Raw genomic sequence first — 10,664 nt, 5'->3', positions numbered from 1 at the left:
TCTTTATTTCATTTTCCTGCCGTTTCAAGCCGTGTTTTTGGCACCGGCTCGGCTGCGGCGCGGCTTGCTCAAAAATGGCCGGCGGCGGCTTGATCGGCGGCGCTCATGCCTGTACGTGTCTGACGTGTAAACAAACGAGTGACATGAAGAGTCACGAGTAGTACGTATGATTATACGTCGGATATATACGACGTACGTGTCATACGTTAACAGCATACGTATGTTGTTGATCAGTGTGAGTTCGACTTGTTACATTTGCTCTATTCGTTCCGCATTACATAAGAGTAGCGCGACTCTCTTTACATTGATTCCATTCTTAGACGAACTATACCTAGACTGGAATTTACAAACGAAATTACGTATCAAATGTGTTCCCGACATGAAATACGAAATGTTAGTGTGAGAATTGGTGGGCGAATTTGTTTCCAATACAAATCTTTTGAATTTAAAAAAAAATTGAAATATCGGTGGAAATTTGGTTATGAGATGGAGACCATTATAAGTTGCTCCAATATTAGATTAATTAATAGATACGCAAGTGGTTATAGTTATTTACGTAACAATGCATGAAAAACCAAAAATATATTCGAGAGACTGGATTTTAACAAAGCTAAATTGAAACTATCAAAAATGTTAACGCCTACATGTATTGGTGTAACATGCTACGTAAAATCGTACGAAATGTACATTTTATAGAAACTGATGTTGGGGACACATTCTGTCCTACGAAATTCCGATTTAGGTATAATTAGTTTAAGATTCTACTCTGTTTTCTGAATTTAAGTCCTTAAAGTCTAAGGTTTGAGGGTAAAGCCAAGACATAAAATTGTTTGATGAATTAAAGATTTAAAAAAAAATCGTGTCAATTACAGCTCTCGCTTCGCTCTGGCTGCTAACTTGCGTGTTATCGTGTTAGGGATCATTCATAAATTACGTAAGGGAGTGTCCATAGTATTTTTTAGATTTATCAGTTTGGGACGATCATTTAAGATCTCGAAACACAGATCTGTTGATCCTTTGTTTCCATTCCCGGTCATCATGTAAATCATGGTAGCCTTCCTGTTGCTGATAGGAACCTGTCTAAGATGTCAGGTCCTATTGCAGCAATCTCCGAAGGAACCACCTCGTAGTCTCCGAGCATCCTACGTCTTAGTTGAAGAAATTTGGGGCAGTCAGGCCTGCTCTGTTTCACAGGGGGGTCCAAAGTTCAGCTGGAGATGGGTTTTCCTGGTCCGGAAGGCTAAAATATTGGACCCGTATTTTTTTTTAGAATTATAAAAATTAATTTAGGCATGGGGAGCGAGGCATTTGTTCATATACACAAATACATTGGTTAGAGGAGAGAAGATATATAGTGTTTGTATAGTGCATATCTTCTTTACTCCTCTAACCAATGTATTTGTGTATATGAACAAATGCCTCGCTCCCCATGCCTAAATTAATTTTTATAATTCTAAAAAAAATACGGGTCCAATATTTTAGCCTTCCGGACCAGGAAAACCCATCTCCAGCTGAACTTTGGACCCCCCTGTGAAACAGAGCATGCCTAGCGCAGTCACATATCAAGTGTGCACCCGTTTCTTCTTCTAGGTCGCAGGAACATCTCGGAGTGTCCGAAAGCCTCAACTTATTCATGTGCTGATTCAGCCCGCAATGTCCCGTAATCGCTCCTACTACTCTTCTAATGCGATTTCGGTCCATTTTGAGCAAATCTTTGGCCCATTTTTTGTTAGGCTTAGGGAAGAAGCATTTCGTGTGAACGCCTCCATTATACGCTTCCCAGCGTTCTGTGTGTTTACGCTTAACCCAGTCTTCCAGTGCTCTTTTACACTCTGACTGGGGAATCGGAAGGTACGGTTCTGGCCCGTTTGCCTGAGTCGCCGAGCCTTATCTGCTTCCTCATTTCCCTCCACGCCGGAATGTCCTGGTACCCAGACCAAATTGATCCGATTGCTCAGACCAAGAAGGTTCAGGTATTCCTTACATTCCTTCACCAGCTTGGAGGTGACTACGGGCGATACGAGTGCCTTGATCATTCCTATGTTGTCAAGACATATAAGGACCTCTTCGCCTTGCGTCCCTATAGGCAGAGTTTCATGTGCTCCCATGAGTGCCGCATAAAGCTCCGCCTGAGGTACGCTGGCGATCTCTCCCAGGTGGAAGGAATTGCCTAGCCCCGTTTCGGGTTTGTAGTTTGCAGTTTGTAACGCATATTTTGTGGCATAATGTTCAGGGACTAGTAATTGGTAGGCTTGACCAAAATGTTACTTACATTGAACAAATGTGTCAGTTGTCCCAACATTCCGACCAAAACGAGTTGCTGCAATTCGTCAAGATGAACGAATGGTTGTTTAAAATTCCATCCATGTCTTCACTTCAATATTATCCATCTACGAACTCAACCTGGAGAACTTCATTCTTCGTCGGTTAAAACAAAACTCTTAAAAAAAAACATCTTTAAAACGATCTTACTGCTTCAACTGTAGCTTCTTCAACTGTAAAAACGGTTTTGTTTGTATAAGTGAACCAGCTAAAAAACAGCTGATGCAAATTCATGCTGCTGCCTTTAACTGTAGTGAATTTTTCGTTACGAACATTTGAAGTGATTTTCTACCGTAAGATCCTGATCAAGTGAATAAGAAAATTTCTGTCTTTGGAGCAAAAAAAAGAAATTTTCTTTGACACGTTATTGTATGGAACAACGACTTTCAAGTGCTGCAATATTATTGAGTGCGTGCATATAGTTTAAATGTTTCGTTCAATTCACTCAAAAACCACTTAATCCATTCGGATGGCTAAAATTTCGGTCTCTCCGCTAAAGCGTCACATTGTCATGTGTAATATCATATCATTGAGTGCTACATGGTAATGATAACAAAAATCTATCTCGAAAATGTGCAACTCGAATGTGGTTTTAAAATGTTATGTCCGTTTCCATAAAATAACATACGTGACTCTGCTCTCGTAAAACTATCACGAAAATATCGCAAGCAATTGCAATGTTGGTTCATCTTTATACTTTCATGTCGGACATACTAACTATTTCAGATACGATGTATGAACATTAGGTAATACATGATTGTCGAGGATGTACTTCGCTAAATTTTGAACATTTCGCTAGAATATTAGATGGACTTAGAGAGGGCCATTTATTTGATTATGTGCCTGTGAGACTTTTAAAAATTAGCTGAATCCTTGGGTATGTACAGTTAGTGCTGTATAGCCGGCCTTTATTAATAATAATGGAGTTCGTTTTTCTATATGAGACTGTCCCGTGACTACCGAAATATCAAACGAAAATACCTATAAATCTATTAAGCTTTTATTAGAGCAACTTAGATTCTTTTGAATTTTAGTCTCGAGGTGATGAGATAACGTTTAATGAAAAATTTTCTTAGAAAAGTCTGACAAATTTTGAGCTGCTTCAAAATGTAATTTCGTTCATCACGGGAAAGGTCATGGAATTCGCCGAACGAAAGGTCTTGGAATTCGCCGAACAAGGAATTGTACACATAACAGAATGCTCGCCTTTATCTACATAAAGCTCTCCTTGGTACACAGAAAGTTCGCTATTATACACAAAAAGCTCGGCTTACAAGAACCTCATATTACAGAAAGCACGTCTTCATGCACCGAAAGCTCGTCTTTATGAACTGAAAGCTCGTCTTTATAAACAGAAAGCTCGTTTTTGTAAACATAAAGCTCGTCTTTATAAACAGAAAGCTCGTTCATGTGAACATAAAGCTCGTCTTTGTGAACAGAAAGCTCGTCTTTGTGAACAGAAAGCTCGTCTTTATGAACAAAAAGCTCGTCTTTATGAACAGAAAGCTAGTCTTTATAAACGGAAAGCTCGTCTTTAGGAACATAAAGCTTGTCTTTATGAACAGAACGCTCATCTTTATGAACAGAAAGCTCGTCTTTATGAACAAAAAGCTCGTCTTTATAAACAGAAAGCTCGTCTTTATAAACAGAAAGCTCGTCTTTATGAACAGAAAGCTAGCCTTTATAAACGGAAAGCTCGTCTTTAGAAACATAAAGCTCGTCCTTATGAACAAGAAGCTAGCCTTTATAAACGGAAAGCTCGTCTTTAGGAACATAAAGCTTGTCTTTATGAACAGAACGCTCGTCTTTATGAACAGAAAGCTCGTCTTTATGAACAGAAAGCTCGTCTTTATGAACAGAAAGCTCGTCTTTATGAACAGAAAGCTCGTCCTTATGAACAAGAAGCTAGCCTTTATAAACGGAAAGCTCGTCTTTACGAGCATAAAGCTTGTCTTTATGAACAGAAAGCTCGTCTTTATGAACAGAAAGCTCGTCTTTATGAACAGAAAGCTCGTCCTTATGAACAAGAAGCTAGCCTTTATAAACGGAAAGCTCGTCTGTACGAACATAAAGCTTGTCTTTATGAACAGAACGCTCGTCTTCATGAACAGAAGCATCTGTACGAGTTCAATGAGCCGAGATATGAATTCAAATCTTCCCACATGTAGAATTCAATGATGTTTGGGACTTTCGACTGTTCTTTTGGGTTACCTTCTGGACTTTTGGGATTATTGACTATTTTAGTAGGTCGGTTCCTAGATCACTGTTAAAGCGACTTTGTGACGGTAAATTTTGTGACTTGCGTCACATTTCCATTTTTGAGTGATAGCAGTCTCACGTCTCACCAAATCAGAAGTTTATTACCATTTGAATCGTATCCATTTCTGAGAATTCTCTGAAAGTTCTTTTACTCTCAATAATATTTAAGTTACAAATTAGCTTCGTTTAAATTATCCCACACCCACAAAAAATCCGTATATTATCTTGTCCAACGTTTTTCCATATTTTTTTTTTCGGGTAAAAATGTTCCATCCAACATGTTCGGAAGTTTATTTTACCTAAGAACACATAACAGCATGTGGAAAATTCGCCACAAACCAATTTCTGTTGTACAGATATATAAGCCAAAAAATATAAAGTATAAAATTCATAAAATATGCAGACAGTCAAGTTGGATTTATTAGGTCATTTCTTATTTTTGTTAAGGTTGACTTAAACAAATGTTGTCGAAAAGATTTATCTGGGGAATGGTTAGCAGTGCTTGAATTCAATAATATTTATGACCTATTCTCATTCATAAGAACTGTAATATGGGGAGCTTCTTGTATGTACCTATGTCGCTATGAATATAAATTGTATGATGTATAACGTTCTCCTGTATGAAAGAAAAATCATTTTTTTTAGTCAGATATTTAACATTGGATTTATCAATTTATCTTTTCTGAAATCTTCCTCTTGAGACATGTAAGTAGCTGAACTGAAAACCTATTCAGTTTTACAAACAGATTTGCGGAATATGCTTTCATAGATTCCTTCATCATCAAGGTACATGTCCTGTCAGTTAACTGAAATGATTGTTGGTAGAAATATTACACAAGCAAGAAGCACAACTTACTATTCTAGTCGGTACATGGCTCAAAGGGAACGGTTCGAAGTTCTTAATGATCCTTAAACCATGGCAGATCGGAAATAAGGCGAGAAGTGGGGAATTAACGACCATTTGCACATAATAGATCATTGGTTCTATCTGATCTTGTGGTTTAACAGTGCACAAATCCCGAGGGGAAACAACAACGGAAAATCCTGTCACACCATTCGCATGTAGTTCGCTCATATTCTCCTTTCATTCGCTTATATTTCCCTTCATTCGCTCCAATGGCGAATGCAGCCTGTCCCACCATTCGCTCTTGTTGTTTCCCCCTCGGTATGATCGCCAGCGTACCTCAGGCGGAGCTTTATGCGGCACTCATGGGAGCACATGAAACTCTGCCTATAGGGACGCAAGGCGAAGAGGTCCTTATATGTCTTGACAATATAGGAATGATCAAGGCACTCGTATCGCCCGTAGTCACCTCCAAGCTGGTGAAGGAATGTAAGGAATACCTGAACCTTCTTGGTCTGAGCAATCGGATCAATTTGGTCTGGGTACCAGGACATTCCGGCGTGGAGGGAAATGAGGAAGCAAATAAGCTGGCCAAAGAAGGCTCGGCGACTCAGGCAAACGGGCCAGAACCGTTCCTTCCGATTCTCCAGTCAGAGTGTAAAAGAGCACTGGAAGACTGGGTTAAGCGTAAACACGCAGAACGCTGGGAAGCGTATAATGGAGGCGTTCACACGAAATGCTTCTTCCCTAAGCCTAACAAAAAATGGGCCAAAGATATGCTCAAAATGGACCGAAATCGCATTAGAAGAGTAGTAGGAGCGATTACGGGACATTGCGGGCTGAATCGGCACATGAATAAGTTGAGGCTTTCGGACACTCCGAGATGTTCCTGCGACCTAGAAGAAGAAACGGGTGCACACTTGATATGTGACTGCCCCATATTTCTTCAACTAAGACGCAGGATGCTCGGAGACTACGAGGTGGTTCCTTCGGAAATTGCTGCAATAGGACCTGACATCTTAGACAGGTTCCTATCGGCAACAGGAAGGCTACCATGATTTACATGATGACCGGGAATGGAAACAAAGGATCAACAGATCTGTGTTTCGAGATCTTAAATGATCGCCCCAAACTGATAAATCTTCCCCCTCGGCATATCCTCTTTAAACAGGCTTTAGACTTTGCACCTTCGGCTATATTATGAACTCCACGATTGAGATTTACCATCCTTGGATGAAAGATGAGTAAAGGAATTCCTATATTCCAGTGATGGAGGCAAGGCTGTAAATTTTGGTGAGGTGACGCGACGCAAATCGTTATTTTATGAGAGACGCGGGAACACACCACTTCTGATGATTTATACATAAACGATTCACTGCATCTCATTCAAGTGAGGTGTGTATCTCCGTTCCCTCCCCAAAGTTTACCACCTTTGTTGCATAAGCGTTGAGCGTTTATTACTTAAGATTTTTTCGCTTTCGATCGGTTTCTGCAATTTCTTTATTTTCAAAATTTCATTTCCGTTCCTCAGGAGCTTTCGTCGGTACTGGCGGCACATCTAAAAGTTTGCATGGCGTTTTCAATTTGCTGTACATCATTTCCACTCGATCGGTTAGCCGATGCGAGTATTTATGGGCGGTTCGATCGACAGTACTTGGATGGTTGACACAATCGTCTCCGCCATATTCACAGACCTTTCCGGGTCGAACGTCGATTAGAAGCGATTCGTCGAAACAATTTTGAATTAGCAAAAACTCACTCTGTAATGATGAAGTATCGCTATATCGGGTGTAACGTTCGAGTGACCTTGCCCCGGCATAAACTCCCAAACAAAATGATTTCCAACTTCTACAACCGATTGCGGTTTACAAATGTATTTCGAGCGTTCTCTATGCGGATGTAGTTTCAATCGTCTGTCGGAAGCGTTTTAATTAGGAAATGAAACGTTTTCGGGTAGAGAAGGGATTGAAAACCCGGTACCTTCGAGTTTTTCGTTGCGTTAGTAGTGCACTACGCAGAGCGGCATTGCTGACGTTCCTTTCGTACGTAAGACTGTCGTCGGCGAATTGAAGGTAAAAGAATGCATTTTGAAACGAATAGGCTCCGGCATTTATGTTGCTCGGTTTGAGAGACAGCCATCTAAAATGGTGAATTTCAGACTGCTATTAGCGCTTCTAGTCACCTCGTCCATGAAATTTTATTTTACTTCAACAAATCCTTCAACGTATCGTTCCGTCGAGGTACAATAAATTCATCTACGTCAACGAAGACCACGTACTGAAATCTGTAAATCGTGTGCGTATGAAATCATCTCTTCAAAAATATGTGTGTAACGCAATGTCTCGACTCAACGCAATGTCTCGACTCAACGCAATGTCACGACTCAACGCAATGTCTCGACTCAACGTAATATCTCGACTCAACGTAATGTCTCGACTCAACGTAATGTCTCGACTCAACGTAATGTCTCGACTCAACCTAATGTCACGACTCAACGTAATGTCACGACTCAACGTAATGTCACGACTCAACGCAATGTCACGACTCAACGTAATGTCACGACTCAACGTAATGTCACGACTCAACGTAATGTCACGACTCAACGTAATGTCACGACTCAACGTAATGTCACGACTCTAAAATCAGTTACCTGTACATGCTTCGATATAAGCAGTCGTTAAATGCCGCAAACAGACCTTCCGTTCGAATTTCTTTTTGCGATTGCATTTTCAAGTCCCACTGTAGCATAGAAACAGTTGCTGCGTAACATCAAAGAAATATATTTTTGCGGCCTTGCTACTGATAGGTGCAATCACAGTTAGACTTACGACGCTGACCAGTTCCATCTAATGTATCAATGTTAGCCAAACCTTCGTCAATGTAATGGCGCAGAACACAAGCAGCGTCCGGTCCTAAAGTATGATTATAGAATGTGAAATGGGAGACACCAAGCAACGAATACAGTTCGAGAAATTCCAATAAATGTAAGGCCTGGAAAGCACAAAGGACGTCCACAATAAAGCCAAAATTCAATTCGGGTAAATCAGGCGACTCACCGAATCATAATCATAATGGAATGGTTTGATGCAGACGCCAATCTGGTCGGGTATTTGATTGATGTTGGCACGATTTTGTAGTTGAGAATCTTGATCGGTGTTGCGTAACAGCAAAACATTTCCCGGTGGTGAACGAATTTTGCTGACAATGCTGACAGCGTATGGTACCTCAAGACCGGGTGCTTGAAGTGGACATAGTACAAAACACGCACTGTACTTGAGATCCCAATTCTCTCTGATTATCTGAGGGATTGAAGTACAATGATAGATTGAACGGAACATCGAAGTTGATTCTGTTACCTGAACTCTAGCCATCACAGACGTCGATTCAAAAGTTGAGTTATTCGGTCCGACTGGATACCATAAGCGGCACCAAACCTTTTCGGTACCTCTAGTCTTTGTAGCACCAATTACTCTAATTAATCTATTTCCGCCACGACGATCGTAGAAAGCGGAAAATACAAAAAACTTAAACTTAGTGCCGTTAACAAACTTCCATGATCCATCGGTCGCTGGTTCTTTATCTGGATATGGCGGCAGTGTACGTTCAATGCTTGGTGGTAGCAGTTGACCCCATGGCATCGCTTGTATCACTCCGCCATTCTTCGATATTTTGCTTTGTTCATCATTCATTAGAATTTCCGATAAAATAATTAATCCGACGACTGTAAAGACAGCTGTGACAATAAGGATTTTTACTCCGACGTGCTTCGCTTCGTTCCACTTCCCGTGATTAGACCGTTTCGTTCGGCCACCGAAACTGCCTGACATTGGAATTTTATTTGGATACTCCATTTCATTTAGGCATTTTGAAGGAGTTCAGTGATTGCAATTGGGAGATATGTTCAAAACGTGTGTCACCCTAAAATATGTCAATTTCTAGAACACTACCAAAAAGGCTCTCTACCTTTGACACCTTTGACAGAGAGCCTTTGACACTACTTATTCTGTCACAATTGAGTCACAAGATGACATCGAATTGAATCGGCATAACCTTTTAAAAAAACTTTCTTCTCACAAACTAGATATGTTCAGTGTTGATGACCTCCGAAAAATGTAGTTTCACTTTAACACAGTAAATTGAATTAAAAATTTTGCGAACGAAAATCATCCCACGAATTACGTAAATTCGAACACTTTGAGACTTTTTAATCAAAGACTACCGATCTAAGAGTAATTATACCTTGAGAGGAAATTGCGAACAAAATTACGTAAAATATGTGGTCCCAACATGAAATACGAAATGTTTATTGGTATGTGTGTTTGCCCACTTAAAGGCAAATTGAACTATCAAAAGCGAAATAGCGTTAGCGTATTGGTGTAAAAGTATACGAAATGTGTATCTTATACAAACTGATGTTGGGACCACATTTCGTCGGGAAAATTTCCTCTCTGGTTATAATTACTCTAAGCTACCAATAACGAAAACAAATTTTAGCATGAAAATTATCCGACAACTATCGAAGATATCGTTACACTAAGCTAAGCTCGTGTTATAGAATATAAATAAATGCAGACTTCCCAGATCGGTAGAACAGGAGAATGTTTTGATATTATCTAAAATAGATAATATTTATTAGTTACTCCACTAACACTCTCTTCTAATTCTCAATACAAAATTGTTCAAAATACCTATATTCTGCCACCTTTAACCTTCAATTAAAACTACGCAGAAACCCGTACGATATATGCCTATGCCTAGTCAGATCTCCGACAGTTAACTATTTGTCTAAGTAATTACGCATAGTGCAAGCTTACCTTCGCAAATCTTACCTTTTAACTTGTTGTTTGAACTTGTCTTTGCATAATGCCAAAAAAAAGCAAAACAACAGTGAAAATCGTATCAAACTGAACTCGTCTATGAACCAAAGTTAAAAATTGATTCGTACGAAGCTCTTATCTTATCACAACAACGTTTTCTACTTAATAGAAGTACTTTTAAGTAAATCATTTTACCTTTGAAGTACAAAACTTTTAGAAAAATCGGTTAAAATTTACAAATTGAGCGCAAAAAACACCTACAGTTAGAGGCAGTGAAATTTCAGCATGAATTTGCTTCAGCTGTTTGCAGATGATCCACACATACAATCAAAACTGTTTATACGGTTGAAGCTGCTGCACGTGGTAGTGAATCGTACAAACAGTTTCGATTGTTGTGTGGATCGGCTGAAAAACAGCTGATG

The 10,664-nt window shown here is 39.7% G+C and overlaps 1 protein-coding gene across 1 annotated transcript; it reads right to left on the bottom strand.

Annotated features, from left to right (window-relative positions):
• Positions 1-6,866: 6,866 nt before the first annotated feature.
• LOC119072674 lies at positions 6,867-9,627 on the bottom strand. The gene is made up of 8 exons (XM_037177949.1): positions 8,782-9,627; positions 8,482-8,724; positions 8,254-8,416; positions 8,076-8,184; positions 7,632-7,709; positions 7,406-7,564; positions 7,185-7,338; positions 6,867-7,119 (listed from the first exon to the last, which is right to left on the bottom strand). The coding sequence occupies exons 1-8, from the start codon at positions 9,274-9,276 to the stop codon at positions 6,940-6,942; spliced, it is 1,581 nt and encodes a 526-aa protein (XP_037033844.1). The 5' UTR covers positions 9,277-9,627; the 3' UTR covers positions 6,867-6,939.
• Between the last annotated feature and the right edge of the window lie 1,037 nt (positions 9,628-10,664).

This window comes from Bradysia coprophila, assembly GCF_014529535.1.
Source record: "Bradysia coprophila strain Holo2 chromosome IV unlocalized genomic scaffold, BU_Bcop_v1 contig_84, whole genome shotgun sequence".
Classification (NCBI taxonomy): Eukaryota; Metazoa; Arthropoda; class Insecta; order Diptera; family Sciaridae; genus Bradysia; species Bradysia coprophila.
Note: the sequence above shows the minus strand (reverse complement) of the source record. Positions and strands in the feature narration are given on the sequence as shown.

Coding starts and splice junctions, on each gene's coding strand:
- LOC119072674 (XM_037177949.1), bottom strand. CDS start 9,276: ATGGAGTATCCAAATAAAATTCCAATGTCAGGCAGTTTCGGTGGCCGA. Junction 8,185..8,253: donor AGATGGAACTGGTCAGCGTC/GTAAGTCTAACT, acceptor GATGTTACGCAG/CAACTGTTTCTATGCTACAG. Junction 7,339..7,405: donor ACGCAACGAAAAACTCGAAG/GTACCGGGTTTT, acceptor CGCTTCCGACAG/ACGATTGAAACTACATCCGC.